General features: G+C 35.6%; 1 protein-coding gene across 2 annotated transcripts in view; it reads right to left on the minus strand.

Annotated features, from left to right (window-relative positions):
- Grm8 (glutamate metabotropic receptor 8) overlaps positions 1-20,282 on the minus strand; it is a 718,499-nt gene that overhangs the window by 134,117 nt on the left and 564,100 nt on the right. For both annotated transcript variants that reach the window (XM_042695988.1, XM_042695989.1), the window contains one exon: positions 3,510-3,646. In XM_042695988.1, the coding sequence (XP_042551922.1) occupies positions 3,510-3,646 (137 nt within the window). The remainder of the gene's footprint in view (positions 1-3,509; positions 3,647-20,282) is intronic.

Below are 20,282 nucleotides of genomic sequence, written 5' to 3' on the forward strand. Positions count from 1 at the left end.
ATGGGGCTGGCTTTGAACCAGTATCTTCATAGTTCAGTCTCCTGGGTATCTAGGATTACAGACATGAGTCACTGGCATCTAGTACAATTAATTTTCTAATTTTTAAGCATTAGGCGGAGCATTTGGCACATATCTATAATCTAAGCTACCCAGGAGACAAAAAAATAAGAGGATCACAATTCGAAGGCAATCCATGGGAAATATTAGTGAGATCTCATCCCCACTAATGAGACAAATCTATTGCACCCTTGTACTACCAGCTATGTGGGAAAAATAGGTAGGTAGATTGCAATAAGAGCCCTGTCCTGGACCAAAAGTACAAGATCATATCCAAAATATAAAATGATAAAAAGACTGCTCTCATAGCTAAAGTTTTAGAATGTTTGCCAAGCAATTGCAAGACAAGACCCTGGGTTTAGACTCAAGTAATACCAAAAAGAAGGAAGAGGAGGAGGAAGAGGAAGAGGAGGAGATTATTACATGTATTAATGACTAAGATATTGATCCAGGCTCATTCCTGTAATTATAGCTACTCAGGAGGCTGAGATCTGAGGATCATAGTTAAAACCCAGCCCAAAGAGAGAAAAGTCTGGGAAACTCTTATCTCTAATTAACCAGTAAAAAGCTGAAATTAGAGCTGTGATGCAAGTCACTGAATGTCCATCTTGAGTCAAGAAGTTAAAGAACATTGCCGGGGCCATGAGTTTAAGCCAGTATCAGTACAGAAAACAAAACAGGATATTGAAAACACATACACACACACACACACACACACACACACACACACACACACACTTCCTAAGTGACAGTATCTACTCATCTACTAGCATATGAAAAGAGACTATGTATTATCTTAAATGAAATCTATATTTCAAGTACAGAGAAATTTGCTACTATCAGAGATGGGTAGAAACAACTAACATAATTTCTCCACTCTGCATATTCATAATCAGATCTCCTATTTCCCAGGTAGGATCATGAAACATGGAAATAACACCAAGTAATATTTCTGGATCTCATGTATGCCTGGCAATGAACTAGAAGATTTATCGTGCTATTTCAATTAATTTTTATTGCATCCCTATAAAGTGGCTGCTACCAGGGTTTCCATTTGGGAGATATTAGGACAAGCTATGTACTTTGCACTTACTTAAACCCTAAGCAGAATGTCAACAAATCAGTAGCTTTCTGAACACCCAGACCCTACATATAAAAATAGGTAGTTAAGGCAGGCACTGGTGGCTCATACCCAGCTGCTCAGGAGGCTGAAATCTGGGGACTGGGATTCAAAAACAGACCAGGAAAGAAAATCTGTGCAATCCTTATCTCCAAAAATGTCAGCGATGGAGCTGTAGCTCAAGTGGTAGAGTGCCAGCCTTGAGTGAAAAAGTCAAGGGACAGAGTCTTGACTGTAGCACCAGCACAAAATAATTAATACTAATAATTAATATTACTACGAATACTGCTGCTGCTAATAATAAAAGTGGTTTACCCAGCTCCCAAGGAGAATTATTTGGTTTGTCTTGACAGTCCCCAGAATGCAATCCATGATTTACAAACTTCCTCTCCACAGTCATACATACTATTTCCTTCTGAGAGCTAGCTACATTTTCACTGTTTCAGTACAAATAGCACCACTGGGTAGTTATAAGTGCTCATCACCACATGGGAAATAATTCTGACAAATTGTTTTGATATATTTTATGAACGATAACACAGTCATAAACATAAAACTTTCATGGGCCGTTAAATATACATAAAAGAGCAGCTTGAGATTTGATATGAAGTTTTACAATAAATACATTAGGCAAAAAATAGACATGCGCATGTGTGCTTGTGTGTGTAATTATTTTTATATCATGGTACTATATATATATTGTGCATGCATTTCTAGGACATTGAATTCTGTTCGTGTGAATCCTCAATTGAACAGGCATTTGGGGCATTTATAAAAGTCAGATGAAAGTAACTTGCCTGGCTTAACACTTGTCAAAACTCTTTGTCATATTGAATAAATCTATGTTCCAAAGGGCATTGGTCCACAAGCTATTGATTTTCAGATTATTCATAACCTGTGGAGTTTTCAAAGCTTTGTTTCAATAAATCAATATAAGTCTCAAAAGAACGAGTAAGGTTTCATGAAGCAGCTACATGGGGTAATAAACTGTAGAGACCCAGGCTGACATATTACAACAGTTGGAAGCAGAAACTGTCTCTGCATTGCTGGATGCAGAGCTGTGATAATTATTAAGGAATCATTTCCTTGAAAAGAGAAACCTTCCTCTAAGTTCTGTAATCTCTCATCATCTCCGTGGCTGAGAACAAGGGTGAATGGTACTGCAAAAACATATCACTTTGGGGACATATTTGGACACAGCAAAGAAAGAAAAATATTCAAAAAATACCCACTGATGTTTCCTATGGATTCAAACACAGGAAAGCACATGCGCACACTCACAGGATTGAGGTAGCTTTAAGAATCAAGAGGAGAGAAAATAAAGGATGAATTAATTACATTCTGGAACAATAGAAGAATAAAAAGAACATATTTCTATTCCTGGTGAAAGCATTTGAAAAGCCCCTTACTGCCAAAAAGAAAACAACAACTACAAAAGAAAACTCTAAGTCATATAGCTGGTCTAGTAAATTCTTTGGCACTAAGATCCTGTAGATAGTTCTGTTTCTGTAGAAGAGACAGTAGAGGAACCAACTCCTATACTGTTCTTGGTTGAGTTATCGTGACACTCTCTCAGTGCCTGAAGATGACCCTTACCATAGAAGATCTCCTTTAGAGCCCCTCCACCAGCCAGCTATACATAAAGACACTCCTCCCAGCTGTCATCCAGGTGTGCCCAGATCACTGGCTTCCCATTGACTCCTGTCAAACAAGATGGAGCCCCGCTACGGATGAATGATACACAGTCAAACCAAGTTCCCAGCTGCTTCAGGCAACACCCAGGATCTCCTTTATATGGCTATTTCTAATAAGTGTGAAATTTGTGATGCTGAGACTGCAAGAGAGCCTAAGCCAGGACAGCAGGCAGCTAGAAGGGCTGTTACATAAGCTCACCACCATCTGGGATCCATTGACCTTCCTACTATTGCAACTGAAAGAGGTGATAAAAATACAAGCACTGTCCACATCTGGCAATCGTGTGTAGCCTTAGGGTGTCACCTTATGATGTAATCAAAGTGGTACAGACTTTCCCTTAGCCTAAACACTATAATTCACTACAAATCAGCCAAACCCACCCTGACACATGTACATGCACTCATGAGCAAGTGCACATACATGCAGAATACAAGGCTTAAACCATGTATCTTTCAGAACAAAGACATTTTCTCTGAGAGTATTGTCAATTAAAAGGAGAAAGATTTCACTAAATCCTTAGAGATATGAGACTCCTCTAGAGAAGATTCACACACACACACACACACACACACACACACACACACACATTCCTTCTTGACATCTGTGTATATTGACAGAGGTTTATACTGATACTTGCTTTGAGATGAAGCTGATTGGTCCAGTGCCCGATGACTTTGTATTCTGTACTTTTATTGGTTATCTGATACTGGAAGATATCATAACGTCCAGGAGCATCTCCGTTTTCATTAAAAGTGACAGGTGTACCAGCACTGCCTATAAAGATTTAGAAAAGAGTGTTAATAAAGTTTTAGTAAGATATAGCATTGTGTTTGGTTTCCTGTAAGGCTGAATGGTAGATTAAAATATACTGCATGAAGTAAGTGATACAAAGATCCTCTTCCCTGCAAGGTCATTCTTGATAGCATAATATTTTTCACATGAAAAGTAACCCCAGATGTCCACATAGGGATAAGATGAGCTTTATTATTCACATTAGAAACCAAATGACAAGCATCCATGTTCGGCAATGTGCATAGCAGATAACAAATAGAAGTTGATAGGTGAAATATTCGGGACTGGCGGTACGGGATGGCTGTTAATAGAGAAAAATGTAAATGTCTTGGTGCGTGACAGCTATTGCACACTATGAACTACAAACAGTAACTTGAAATTGGCAGTAGAATATGACAACCAGAATCCTGACTTGGACTTTATCTCAACTCCACTCTAAAGAAATTGTCCATGCTAGTACTTCTGCTTTGCTGCATCTACCTACCCAGCTGACAGCAGCCCCTTTCCTTGGGGCCCATCTTCTCTCAGCTAGCCATTTTCCTACTTTCTCCTTAAAGAATATTAGAGTCAGATTTGGAAACAACCCAGATGCCCCACTACTGATGAGTGGATCCAAAAATTGTGGTACCTATATACAATGGAATATCATGGAGCCATTAGAAAGGACAAAATAATGGCATGTGCAGGGAAATGGATGGAACTAGAGTAAATTTTTGAGCAAGGTAAGCCAAGAACGGAGAGACAAATGGCACATGGTCTCCCTGATATACGCATGCTAAAGCCAAAATGCAAGAAGATATGACAAAATAAACAGGACTCGAGAAACGAAGGACAGCCATTCATTTTGTCCTATCATTACTAAATGACTCTATGTTCTTAACCAAATATATGGTAGATATATGCACACAATGGAGGGAAACCAGGGGGAGGACACAGAATAAGTGGGAAACGTAACTACACACAACAAAGGGGCCCATCAGCTGCACTAAAAGAACTAAGCAACCCAAGGACAGCAATGGGAAGGGAGGAGTGAGAGGGAAAGAGGGAACAGCCTACACTAAGCAAAAGGAAAGAAATTTTAACATCACCTGATGTGGAAGAAATAATTTGCATTGTCAAAACTCGTAGAATTCACAAACTTTATAGACCATGATAATAATGATGTGAAGCTTACAATGTATTTGTGACTTTAACTAAGTATCACTATTCCGCAATACCGTGAAATATGTGAAATTTATGGAATCACCTAATCTCAATTTTTTAAAAAAAAGTGAGAGAAGGAATGGGTTAGGAGCGATGGGTGACAATGTTGTCAGACATTTTGTACTATTATACTGTTTTGTAGAATGGGAACTTTTTTGTACAGTTACTTAAAGATAATAAATATAGATATAAACCATAAAAAAGAATATTAGAGTCAATTACCAATCCATAATACACAGTTTTTGCTCTGTGCTATCTCCTTTCCATATTATGTTCTCCAAAATTATCTGTAATTGGCAGTTAAATATATCAACTTTTTATCATTCCATTTTCAACAACTGTCTTGTTTTATGTGTATAGTTAACCAAAATCAATCACTACAATTCTAAAGTATCTTTGCTTATCAAGCAAAATGAATGACTATCAAAATAGGTGATAACTTACAAAACACACATAATCAGAATCACAGAGCAAAAGTTTGAGGAGTTTGTATTTTTTAATGCAGGCATTTAACGTTGTCTTCCATTAATTTGTTTTCCTCAAATCTGCACATCGTGTGAAATCTAGAAGGAGGCCACAGTTATGTGATGTTGTTAAGACCTGCTGAGCCCTTAAGACACAGTATAGACAGGGCTACTGCAAGGCATGAGGGTCAGGAGCTAGATGACCCTTGAAGGCCACTCATCACCTATTTTTCCAACTAGTGTGTCTTTGCTTTGTTATTCCCAATAGAATTTTAACAATAAAGTACTAAAAAAAATAACATCTGTAACTTATTGCTACTTATAATTTTCATTAATTTCTATGGGAAAAGGTTTAATAAACCAAACACAGAATCATAAATTAGAGAAGAAAATAGGAACTTTTTTTCCCTACCTTCACTATTCTACGACTCCTTAGCTATTCAAGTGGAAACCTGTTTGTTATCCTCAACAAAATCCATTCGCAAATTCTACTGATCTTAGGTAGGTTTAACAGTTTTCTCAACTATGATGTTACAAGAATTTAAATGAGTCAATCCTCACCAAGTTCCTGGAAGGATGAATGAGGGAATAATGAATTACTTTTCATCCTGTATTCATTTTTACTAAACACCAACATGTCTAAATAAAAAGAAGATTGTACCCTTGTATGGTGGTGCATGTCTGCAATCGAAGATACTCGAGGGGCAGAGATGGAAGGATTCATCACAAGCTTGAGTCCAGAGCCAGTAAAGTTTGTGAGATTCTCTCTCAAAAACAACACAAAAGCATAAAAGCTTGGGGTGTGACTCAAATCATAAAAGATTAAAAGCTGGAGGCCTTGGGTTCAATCTTCATCACACACACCAACAAAATGTCTTGCTAACTTTCCCAAAGCTGACCTCAAACTTGTGAACTCTCTGTCTCTACCTGGAGAGTCACTGAAATAACAGGCTTTTGCTTGAAAGTTGTTTAAATGACGCCTAAACCAAGGTTTATTAGCATTCAAGTAAGAAAGGGATTTCTGCCTGCAAAAAAATTGTTATGAATTTCTAAGTAGCGTGATCAATTCCTGACATTTATATTATCGCTTTGAAACTTTTTGAGGTCATAGGCTTCCTAAATAAAGCAATTTTTTATTTTTTTTTGTGAGTCAATCCCCAATATTGTCACCTCCTTGAACAAATGACTTCTTATCTCCTACAACAGCTGTTTTCTTTTTTTTTTTTTACTATGATTCTCTAGATAGAAAAATGTCACTTCTGTAATGGCCTCCCATCAATGCACCCTTGTGGCTATATATACGTGCTGGCTCTTTCTACATCTCTATTCTCCTATTTCTCCATGGATATCTATGGATAAAAAACTGCATTAACACAAAAACAAGAACTGTCAAATCTGATAGCACAAATATGATTTAATATAAAACAACATGAAATTTTTGCATCACATTAAAGGACAATCTGTGAAAGAAGTAATGAATCTGAACTCATGGTCAGGGTCAAAGCCCAATCAATATCTATCATGTTTTAGAAGTTATTGCCCTTAGGGGGCTGGGAAGGTGGCTCAGTGGTAGAACACTTGCCTTGCATGCCTGAGGCCCTAGGTTCGATTCCTCAGCACCACATAAGCAAAAAGAAAAAAAAAAGCCAGAAATGGCGCTGTGGCTCAAGTGGTAGAGTGCTAGCCTTGAGCTGAAGAGCTGAGGGACAGCGCCCAGGCTCAGAGTTCAGGCCCCATGACTGGACCCCCCCCAAAAAATAAATAAAATAAAATAAAAAATGCTTGTTTTGGGGGAGGGGCGGGGGAGGATGGGAAGGGATGGGAAGGGGAAACAAAGGAGGAGGCTACAATGCTTGATAAGAAATGTACTCATTATCTTGCCCATGTAATTGTAACCCCTCTGTACAGTATTTTCACAATAAAAAAATTAAAATAAAAAAAAGAAGTTATTGCCCTTAGGTAAATTCTTTTTTTTTTTACTTTTTTTATTAACAAGTTTTTTTATTGTGAAAATACCGTACAGAGGGTTTACAATTACATGAGCAAAGCAATGAGTACGTTTCTTATCAAGTATTGTTGCCTCCTCCTTTGTTTCGCCTTACCATCCCTGCCCTCCCATCCACCCTCCTCCGACCCCCCGCCAAAGTTGTAATGAACCCCAAGATAAGGACTCAAATGGGTTTTCTTTCTTGTTACTGTTTCTAACATATTTATAAGATGATATCTTTGTTGCTTTGTATTTCCCTCCCCCATGGTATAACCCCTGTTTTCACTGTATTTGATGTTGGTATAATTTGTGGAGGGGAAGGAAAAATAACAAATGGTTTAAATAGGGATACAGGTGAACCCATTGCAATAATGAGATGTATAAGATGAGATGTTATGTCAAAAAACTAACTTTACAAGGTGAATTCTTGATGGTGTATTGTTTTTCTCCCCTTTAAAATAATCAAACAGCAACTCTCATCTCAGAGGACTCCATGAGAATTATTAAGCAAATCAATATGTGTAAGTAAATGACAAGCTCTATGCAAGTATAACTTTTTACTTTTGTTGTTTTATGACAATGTTGTGTTTAAGGCACCCTTTCTATAGGCGAATATATGACCTCAGTGAGCAAGTATGGTTTTTTATAAAGTCTCTCTTTTACTAATCTTTGTGCCCTTTCAGCAAAATGTCCCATCTTCCTAAAGTCCCTTTCTCTGGATCTGTCATCGGGTGCTTTACCATCCTGTCTTAGAACAGCAAATTTCCTCCTTCTTCTCATAACCTTTCCTCTCTAGTTAATTCGAGCTAGGTATGGCCCAAGGGACATGCACTTGTACAATCTTCCTCTTCCAAACCTGGAGCAGAGTACCCAAGTACCTCTTCCTTTCCTCACCCACTCCGTCAAAGCGTGCCGTTCACTTTACTCCACACACGTTCACCATCCATTGCATTCATCAGCACAACATTTATTCACCAGGCATTTATAAAGAATTTACTATGTGCTAATTTATCCTGCATTCCTCACGGAACTGTAGGCTGGGTGAAGATAGAAGGTGTGTGTTCTCTTTGTAAGCATGCATCAAAGATTGCTCAACACTGAGTGAACCATCGGTAACTTATAAGCAGGCAGGAAAGAGGCATCTTCTTAATTCTCTCAAGCAAACCCACATTCATTCATCCTCTTCTGAACATTATGAAGTGATTTCTACCACTCATGTTTTATGTTCACAAATGAAGAGACTTCATCAGCCCTTTCTTTTTGTTATCAGGGTGACTTTGGAAACCAAAACAAAATGTGTCATATTTCTGAGTTAATTATTTGTAGCTGAAGCAGGATTTTATTGATAATCATTCTTGCATCTTCTTTTCCTAATCTGCTTTCTTGTCATGGGCTAATTTAACAGCTGAATTACTGTTAAGTAAACTCTCTTCATAAAGGCCTGCCTCCCTTGCATATTGACTCATCTCAAACAATTTCCCCATACACTGTTCTATGCAACAAAGAGCACCTTTAAAGATCATAAGCAAATCATTAATTGTGTACTGCTTTATACAGATTTCTCATCATCAAAAAAATAACTTTTATACAAAATCCGCCATCATAAAAAAACAAAATTGAGTGGCATTTTGTTCAGAAAATATTTCAAATGGCAAATGTCTCAATATTATTTGTTGATTTGTTATGGTTTAAGAAGAAGACTGATAAGAAATATAACGTAATTATTCTGTTTGGATAGACAATATTCAGAAATCCATTTTATGCCACAAATTATGCTCCATCAGGTTTTCGTGTTTTATTCATTTCCATTTTGCACATTAGATATTGTATGTTTAATGCACATTACTTTTAATTTAATGTGCATTAAATACTTTTAAAACACTTTTTCATCCATGTGCAATTATAGAAAAATGGAAGCATACATGGAGTTTTGTGGTGTATTTTCATCAATATAGAGAGCTCTATATCTATATATATAGTTATTATTAAAGTTATTTACACAGAGATTAGTTATATGTCAAGTAATGAGTGCATTTCTTTTTGAATAGTGTCACCCCTTTATTTGTCTTCTGCACTCTCCCACTTTTTCCCTCCCATCCCCACCCACAAGTTGTAGTTTTCAACATTGTGTCTAATATCACTGCTGCATTTGTTCACCTTTTGTTCCACTCTTTCTGTGTTTCCCTTACCTTCTCCAAAACAGAGACCTGTATAATTTATCATGTCCTGATGTATATTTTATCTTTTATCTCTAATGTGTAGATTTATGACATTTTCTAGCTACCACAAATAAGGGAAACCATGCAGCCTAGGTTTCTTTGGGTTTAACCTACCTCTGTTAACAATTCCACTCCTGGAAATTTATCCAATAGACTATACTAAAGCTACCAGGACAACCACATTCATTGCAGCATTGTATACCATAACTAAGATTGGAATCAACACAGATGCCCCTCAGTAAACAAATGGATCTAGAAAATGTGGTGTATATATACACAATGGAAATCTATGCTTCCATAAAAATGACACTGCTCCATTCATAAGGAAATGAACTTAGAAAAAATTACATTAAGCAAAGTAAGCCAGACCCAAAGAAATATAGGCAGCCTAGTTTCCCTCATCTGTAATAACTAGAATATGTCTATAAATCTATAAGTAAATCCAATGGATAGTAAAAGACAAATAATTACACTTGGGCATAATTAATTGAACAGTATTCTAAGTATTCACAGTGAGAACATCGGAAGACATTCTTAGAAGAGGATCACAATGGCTCAATAGCTATGTGCATATAACTATAAAAGGATGTTTATTGAAATGAACTCCAAGAAATGGAAATGAGATTTTTTATTGTACTATTTGCAGTGATGTTTTCTTTCTTTTTCCCCTTTGGTTTATTCCCTTTTGTAATTGTTTTTCATTTCTACACCCTTTGTCTTGTATATAAGCTTATCTGATTTGGGAAGGGAAAGGGAATCACAGAAATGGTGAGACAAAGGGGGAACCAATCCAACAGTGATACTCACTAGATAGTACATTAGAAATGAACTTTACAACCTGGAAGAGTGGTGGATGGAATGTCAAGGGGAAAAATGGGAGAAAATGGTGGGGGGAGGGGGGGATAACCCTGTTCAAAAAGAAATGTGCTCATTACCTGACTTATGTAGGTGTAACCCCTCTGTACATCACCTTTACAATAAAATTTAAGTATTAAAAAAACCCTATTAACATTGACTGTAAAGAAAAATAAACTTCTGTTGTTTTAAACCAAAAAGAAAAAGAAAAAAGTACAGGATAAGGAATATACTTGAATATTTCCGGTTTTCTGGAGACACTCTCCTTCTTGGTTTTGTCCATTAACAAAGTGGGATGACAGTAATACCTTCTCTTCTGGAAAGTATTTGAACTTAAAGGTTCTTTCAGATCACAAACCGTCATCATCATTCGTAGTTCCATTTGAGAAATAGAAGTACAACTTATAACTGCATTTAAAGCACTCAAATATGCCAAATGAATTTTAAAATAAACAATCCATTACTTAGTGATACATATCTCAAGGAATAGATAAATTAGAAGGTTTAATCAAAGAATCTTATCAGAAAATTGACCAAAGAGACTACTAAGTATCAAATGTTTGTTTAAAGAAAAGGAATCAGAAGAATATATAACATTTAGGGAAGATTAAGTTATATATCTAAAGGGAAATTTGGTAATAAACCAACATCTACTTTAACAGAACTCCTTTCATCATGGACAAATTAAGCCCTTCATAATTTAGCAGTGATTATTAAATACCCTCTAAATAAGAATTTGACTACACTGTTTTCAGTATAAGAATAAATGCTTGTATATCTTCCAGTGATGAAGACTTACAAGAGAGAAGTGTGTGTGTGTGTGTGTGTGTGTGTGTGTGTGTGTGTGTGTGTGTGCTTACAATCATTTACATACATTCCAGTTTTTTACAATTAGCCCTACTAGTAGGACTTTAATAAAATAATCTACTGTGTTACTTGAGAAGAACAAAATACTGTTTAAATTTATAATAACCCAATCTATCTTTTTTAAAATAATGAATGTTTTTATGTCAGTACAATATATCTGGTTTTGCCCCAAAGCCTAAAAGTTATTAGTTATTAAACCCTGGGTTTGAGCTCAGGGCTCTCTCTGCATTTGCTGATTTGGTGTTCTAATACTTGATCCATGCCTACAGCCTTGCTTTTTGCTGTTGTTTTGGAGAAGAAGTCTCCTATACTCTTCTATCCAGGCTGACTTACAAGCATGATGCTCCAGATTTTAGTCATCCAAGGACCAGGATTACAGACATTACCCATTGACACCTGCCATAAATCACTTATAATCTCCTTTTATTTCATTTTCTTTCCTTCCTTCCTTCTTTCCTTTCTCCCTTCCTTCCTTTCTTTCTTATTTCTTTTATTCCTTTTTTCTTTTCTTCCCTTCTTCCCCACTTCCTCTCTCATTTGTCACAGATGATAAGCATGTCTTCTACTACTGAGATACATCCACATCGGTTATAAAAGTTTGTTTCCATAGCATCATATAAGATTTTATATATTTATTTCTAGGTACTGAATATTATTTAATATCATTATATATGTATTTTACTTTGTATAATCTACTTCTTTGCTGCTAGTATATAAAGTATACCTGACATTTTTCTGTATATAACTTACAATTAGCTCAAGGCCTAAAGGTGATTGTGTCCCCATGAGATATTTGCAAATGCTTGAAGATATTTTGGGGATGGAGGATGGACTGGTAGTGTTCAAACTCAGGGCCTCACACTTCCTTGGAAGATGCTTTAATACTGGGCCATACCCACAATCTTCATTTACACTGATTATTTTGAGATGGGATCTTGCTTTTTTCACGATATGCACCTGGTCCATGATCTACTATTTTATATTTCCCATTATAGCTAGGATGACATGTGCATGCCACCATGTCCAGCTTTTTTCTCTGCTTAGAACTACAAACCTTCTGATTTCTGCTTAGCTCATGGATAGCTGTGATAACAGCCACATGCCACTACACTCAGCTATTGATAAAGAAAAGATCTTAGGAAAATTTTTACCTTGGTTGGCCTCAAGCCTCAATCCACATGAATTTACCCTCCAGATGAGGTAGAATATAGGGTCATATCTGTAATTATCCAGCACCCAGCTAATGTCTGAAAATATTTTTATTGTTACACTGGGAAAGCAATAAAGACATCTAGTAAAAAAGACCAGGGATGCCAACAGGCCACATTATGCAAGATAGCCCACTATAACCAATCCACAGAGTCAGTAGCCACAAGGTCAAGAAAGTCTTGTTAAATCTTCCTAATTTACCTAATAATATAGCTTAAGATAAAAAAAATCATATTAGGTGTACTTTTGCTTTCATTTTTTTCCATTTACACTTCTTAAACATCTGTTCTTTACTGCCACAGTACTCCCTGGGACATTTAAGAAAACTCTGGTATGAGGAGAAATAGTCAACACCCTTTCATTATTATTAATTTAAAAAATGCCTCCTACATTTCCACTTAATATTATGTTGGATCTAACACTTTTGGAGTACTCCTTAACTTCAACAGGGTGAACTTTTTCTCATAAGTACAGTTTCAATATTGGCAAACTCTTGTTCTACATCAACTAAGGTATTCTTTCTCCCTTATGAGCTACTGTAATAAATTATATTTATATAGTTTCTAATGTTCTGTTATAGAACTTAGAATGGATACCACCTGGATTTAATATTTTATATTTATATGCACTATTAGATTCAATTTGATAATATTTTGATTAGAATGTTTGCATGCATACCCATCAGTGAAATGAATTTGAAATTGTTTTTCTTGTAATATCCTTCTTGCTGTGTTTTAAGGATTATGTCTATCTCAAAGAATGATTTGGAAAATAATCTCTCTTTTTCTAATGCCTGAAAAAGTTTGTATAAAATTGTGATAATATCTTACTTGAATATTTTATTGCACACAATTGGAACCATCCATGTGTCCAGAGAGAGTAATAAATCAATTGTGGTACAAGCATCTACTAAACTGGATGAGCTATATAGATAACCCAAAATGTTAAATGAATCTTACCAACATTAGGTAGAGCAAGTAAGTTCACCAAATGCAATTTACAAAGGAAAAACAATTGATTTTTAATTGTATTCATTTGGGAAATCTACACAGATGCAAGACAAATGGATTTGTCTTACAAGTATGGTGTTGAGTTGGGCACTAGTGGCTCATGCATGTAATCCTAGCTACTCAGGAAGCTGAAATATGAGGAACATGGTTCAAAGCCAGCCTGGGCAGGAAAGTTCATGAGTCTCTGATCTCCAATTAATCACCAGAAAAATCATTGTGGCTCAAAGTGGTAGAGCACTAGCCTTGAGTAGAAGAGCTCAGGGACAGGACCCAAATCCTGAGTTCAAGTCCCATGATGGACAAAAAGTATGGTGTTGATTTTTCAGGAGTAATAGGGTAGCTTGGTACTGGAAATACATGCTTAGAAATAGCTTTTTGTCAATATCTAAGTTTTATTGAGGGGAGGGGCAGTTAGAGAAGGGTTTTCATAGGCACATATCACATGTTTTAAACAAGTGAAATATCTGAATCAGTATGAGTAGACTTCACATGGGTGACAATGAGTGTGGTCATGAAGAACCTGCTCAGAAGTCAGGGAGAGAAACAAAGGAGAGGAGGAAGGAAGAAAAGAAGAAGAAGGAGGAGAGAGAGGAGGAAGAGGAACAGAACAGGAGAAGGAAGAGGAAGAGTGAAGGACAAGGTGCTTTTTAAAGGAAGAGAATTAAATGAAAATGGACTAAAATAGAGAAATGAAACAAAGGTAGAAATAACAAAGTGATTAATAGTTTTTAAATGGAGAAGTTTGCATTGAAATCATGTAAAAGGAAAGATGCTTTCATTTTTAAACTGTATGAATTAATTGAATGCTATACTTAGGCCTCTCATTTTGCCCTTTGAGAATTTGAATTGTCCCTGTAGCTCTAGGAACCCAAACAAATTAGGTCACACATGTGCACACGAGCACACACACACACACACACACATACAAACATGCACACACACACATACACACACCTCACCAAATTCTCTAAAGTAAATTTATGTATATTTTTAGATCTTATGTTAGTCAACCTTCTGTCATATTTTCCAGTTTATAAACAATAACTGTCTGTGATTAGAATCATGAAAATTTTAAGCCAAAAGCTTAATTCATATTTCATCATGGAACTTTTATATGAATAAAATAAAGCTGAAATTCGTCTCTTCACAGCTGACTCATTATTTCATTCTTGCTGAGTTTCAAATTATTCTTTTATCTTGGGTTTTGCATGCCTTTGTGATAACTCATTGTCTGAAATATCATTAAGGTACAGCCTTTCACTGCATTTCAGAATTAATATTTTGATAATATTTGCAGAATTATAGTCAGTCAATCAAATACAAGAATCTTACAGAAACAGATGCCAAAATGTCGAAAATATGAGTAAAATATCAAACTTTTAGAGGTCTACTCATCTCTAATAAGAGTTTATAAATTAAATTTTAAAAGGATATAAATCATTTACTTATAATGAAGCTGATTTTCTGTAATTACATGAACTGTCAATGTATATTAGGCCACTGTAATAAATGTGAATTGTGTCAGTTGCTATGGTGACTTGAGATTCTACTGAACACATACTATCAGATGGAGTACAATAAAAGAAAACAATGAAGTTATATGAAGACAAAAATTTGTCAAAAAAATCTAAAAACTGAGTTTAGCATGCCCATTTCCCAAGCTGAACTCTTGATAAAAATAATGTTTAAATAATGTTATATTTTAAGTGTACATGAAATATTTGCCAGATATATTCATCATTCATTGTCATTATTTTTTAATAATCAAAGCCATAAGAAGTAGGAACACCACCAAGTTTTTAAAAAATTCAATAATCACCAGTGTTTAAAAAAAAATAAGATCTAGTTTAACTCCGTGGCTGGGAGATTTTGAAATTACAACTATAGAGTATGATTAACCAGATAGCAGTATATTTCAAATGCACAGGATGGTATTTGAAGTCACAATGGAGGATTAGAATTTCCTCTTTGTAGTTCTGAATAAAGCACATCAGGGAAACAAAGGAGAGTTACATCTTTAGGAAGGAGAGGAAGAGTATTGGAATAAAGAAAGGGGTGACTGGACAGGTCAGAGCACAGAGAAATGGAAAGGCAATACAGAGAAAAGCATGCAGTCTTAAAATTCATCATCAGCTGCCCCAGGGGATGGGGACCTGAAGCCATAAAACCAGTCAGATGTCCTGGTGATGAGAGCTTGGCTGGTAGTCCTGGTCAAAGAAGAAACTCAACTAACAGACTTACACTGCATGCTGGAATTTGGTCTGACAGTGATTTCCCATGCATAGCAGGTTAGCAATGGAGAAGAAATCCAGCACATTGAGCCCATTCACTCAAGAAGGAGCAAACATTTCCCTGGAAACATGAGATTCTATCTGGAAACAAGTACAGCTAAAGAGTCTCAAGTGGTAGAACGCTAACCTAGCCAGGATATGGTGCTAAGTTCAGACTCCATACTGCCATTTTTAAAAAATCACTTCAAAATTTGTTTGAGAATTTCAGCAATGTTGTTTAACAGGAAATGAAGAATAATACTAGGTTAGGAATTCTGACACTATAGTGAATAAGAGGGTTTTAGAGAAAATGGATTCAGTTTTTACCCATTTCAGGTTTAATTCAATCTCCATCAGAATCACAAGGTCATTCTTCATGAAAATAGAAAAGTCAATCCAAAAGTTCATATAGAAGCATAAAAACTGAATAACCAAAGCAACTTGGTGGGGAGAGAGCAATGCTGGAGGTATCACAATACCATTCACATTACCTTACCAAGCCATAATAATAAAAACAGCAGGCTATTGGTACAAAAACAGAGAAATTGACCAATGGATAAAAGACCTAGCAACAAACCCATACAATTACAGCCATCTATTTTGACAAAGAAGCCTAAAACATGTTGAAGAAAAGATTGTCTCTATAACTAATGGTGTTGGGAAATGTAGATATCCACATATGGAAGGCTGAAACTGGACCTCTGTCTCTTATCCTATACTAAAATCAATTGAATGCAAGCAAAGATCTTAATATGAGACTTGAAATCTACTGCATGACAGCACTGGAAAATGGTGGAAGATACAGGCAAAGCAACAACTTCCTGAACAGAACTCCAGTAGCTCATCAATTAAGAGCATGAGATGACAAATAGAGCAGCATCAAATAAAAAGTAAGAGAAAATTAAATAAAAACTTCTATACATTTAAGGAAACGATTTCCAGAATCAAGAGAGAACCCACAGAATGGCAGAAAATATTTGCAAGTTTTTCATCAAAGGATTAATACATGGAATAAATAAAGAGTTCAAAAGAAGTAAACAACAAAAGAACAAATAAGCCAGGCACCTGTGCTCACCCCTATAATCCTCGCTACTCAGGAGGCTGAGATGTGAGGAGCTGGGTTTGAAGCCAGCTGGAGCAGACAAGTCGTCAGACTCATCTCCAATTAAGCACTCAAAAACCAGAAATAGATCTGTAGCTCAAAGTGGTAGAGTGCTAGTCTTGAGCAAAATGCACTCAGGGACAGTGCCTAGACTCTTAGCTTAAGCCCAATAACCAACAAATCAATAAAAAAAAGAACAAATAATCCAACCAATAAGTGAGAAGTCAAATTAAAGAGACAGTTCGCAAAATAAGAGGTATACATAGCGAACTACATAAAGAAAGACGTGTGTGCCATCTTTTGCCATGAAATAAATGTAAAATGGAAAACACACTGAGATTCAGTCTCACCCTAGGCTCAATGGCTAACATTAAAAAACAAAAAACAACCAACACTGGCAACACTGTTGGTGGAAATTAGTTCAGCAGTTATGGAAACCAGTATAGAGGTTTCTCAGAAGACTAACAGAAACACACACACACACACACACACACACACTCCTGGTGGGCATTTATCCTAAGGAATGTAAATCGATATATGCAAGATAAACATGCACATCCATGTAGCTGATACAATGGAACCAACCTAGGGACTCCAAAATTGATGCTTGGATAAAGAAAATATTGTAGTTATAAAATGGGCATTTGTGAGATCTTTGAAAAACTATCCCTTTTGATTACTCAGGTCACTGACTGGAGGAAGTATCACCATCCATGTTAAAACGTGGCTAATGTATTAAGTGACAAAATTTTTAGGCAACGATGCTTGATAAGAAATGTACTCATGACCTTGCCCATGTAATTGTAACCCCTCTGTATGGTATTTTCACAATAAAAAAAAAATCTATGCTGTCAATATTTGTTAGACCTTTCATTCTTTGGTGCCATGTCTATAAAAGTAGAATCAATCAATAATTTCAATCCATAATTTTGTACAGCCAAATGACTAATTAAGTAAAAAATAGTAATTTTATTTTTTTTCTATTGATTTGATCAGGACTGTAAAAGAATTAACCAAGTTGATATTTAGTATATGCCAACAGGGATTCTCATGGGAAATGAGTTAATACCCTTGAGCTATATATGTTCAGGTTAGGAATTAATATCAGCTCTTTTTTTCATTCCCCTCCATATTTGTCTAATTGAGAAACTGATCTGAGTCTCACCAAATGAAAGAAAAGGTGGTTGGCAGAAGCATGAACCCACAAGACTCTTTACTTTGATCTTTATTTCCTTCAAGGAAGACCCAAGTTTAACAGACAGATTCAGTACAATTATTTGCTCCTGTGAATGAAACTAAAATTTGTTTGCATTGATTATCTTCTTTGAGAAATAAGACCATTTTTGCCCCAGATTCTGTTTGTTTTTATTTAATTTTCTGTATATTAGTCTATACAAAGCCTGGCATATTGCTACACTTCACCTCCGGAGGGAAATCAGCATATTCAAGTTGATAATACCTGTGGCATTCCTATTTATGTCCTACATGGAGAAAAGAATGTTGTTGCTGTGCACAGCATTGGCTGTCATCTGGCTTGCAGATGCCCTGGTTAGAATTCTATACTAATGGGAGTCAGCTCAATCATCAGTTGCTCACTCACTGTAAGAGTAAAACGATGAAATCACACATTTACTCATTTATTGAAATACTACTAAATTTCTAAATTGCATACCAGCATTCATAGGTCATAAATTCACTAATGAAACCAAATATTTCTCCTTTAGAAAATTGATATCCCAAACTAATGAAGATAGCATTCCAAATATTTTATTCCATCTACATGGTCCAAAACAAGTATCTGAACAGAATAATAACAAAAATTTTCTTTGAAATGTGTATGAAATACTCTTTTCCTTCTCTTGAAATTGCTGTGTTTTTTATGTGTTCTGACTTCAATGTTTTCTAAAGTGAAGTTCCCTGGAGTTGTTAAAAAGCATTTTTATGACTAAAACACCCTCTGACACATGTAAAATATATATTTTATATTTTTTTAATCTGAGAACAACCTAGGAGGATTGTGTATGTAATGTGCAATAGAGAACAAGATTGTTCCAATTTCTTTTATCTGAAGCAGAATCAAAATCTGAAGCTAAAATAATATGTTCTTTTTGTCTGTCATCAGAAATTTTGTAGTTTGAAGTGTTATCACAGGATTGATAAATAAAAATAAAATAACATATAAAATAAAATATAAAATGGGAAAATAGAAAAAAATAAAAGCATACAACTCGAAGAGAGCTTCATTTATTTATTATTTATTTTGTGCCAGTACTGGGACTTGAACTCAAGGACTTTGCTGTCCAGCTTTGTTTCAAATGCCATCTTCAGATCTCAGCTTCCTGAGTAGTTAGGATTACAGGCATAAGCAGCAGGCACCTAACTCATGAAAATTTTAATTAGATGTCACATAGTTTCTGACCGTTCAGCAATATATCTTTTTCAAATGTATTGCTGTTCATTCGTCATATTTAACTAATGCTAAATTTCTTCGCCATCTCAATACAAGTCACATTATCGATACAGTTCCATTATATCTAAAGGATGCACAATGATGTTACCTTGCAAAAATTAGCAATCACACTATCTCATCAAGAAAGAGGGAAAATTAAATTTTCACATTTCCACAGTCCTGGCCCTAGATTATGGTATATCAAGAGAAGAAAACTACATCCAAGAGCCAGTATTCAACTCAATTAAATATATTTCATTTGTCTATTGCTCTTTTAAAACAAAGCCTATTAATTGTTCATCTTTATTGTTGAAAATAGGAAGTAGTAGAATATAATCAAGTATGCTAAGAGAGAAGTTGACTTTATTGTACTCAGAGTAGAATGCTCATTTTTATTCTAATTTAAAATATTCATCATAGAGACTTTTATATCTATTTGAAACATAGAGATAAGCAAAATGAAAATACAATTAAAGAAATACTTGTCTACCATGATACCACTGTTTCAGGACAACCATTTTTATTGATAGATATATGCATGGAACTGGAGATCTTCATGTTAGATGAAACAAGTCAGTTTCACTGAGGCCAGTAATGCATGTTTTCTCTCATATGTGGAATCGGGGGAGGGAGGTAAAGGATATTAAAATGGAAAAGTGAATTTGAGAAGTGGGAGAATGGAAAGGGAGAAGAGAGTGGAAAGAAGAATTGATACACAGGCAGTGACTATAATTAAAGCACCTTAAAGATGTACGGAAATTTCATAAGGAAACTCTGTACCATTGTACTCTGTGCAAATAATACCTACTAATTAAGAAAAGAAAGAATAAAAAGTGGCTTCAAGTAAAAGGTAACTATGATTGCCTCCTAAAACAACACTGCCAAAAATAACTTTCACAGCCAAGGAAAAGTCTACAGAGATGATCAAATAGTATATATCCTGTGTCCTGCACAGGATCTTGGAACAGAAAAAAAAGTTAGAT

The sequence above is a fragment of the Dipodomys spectabilis genome, unplaced genomic scaffold (genome assembly GCF_019054845.1).
Source record: "Dipodomys spectabilis isolate Male_0828 unplaced genomic scaffold, ASM1905484v1 ptg000197l, whole genome shotgun sequence".
Classification (NCBI taxonomy): Eukaryota; Metazoa; Chordata; class Mammalia; order Rodentia; family Heteromyidae; genus Dipodomys; species Dipodomys spectabilis.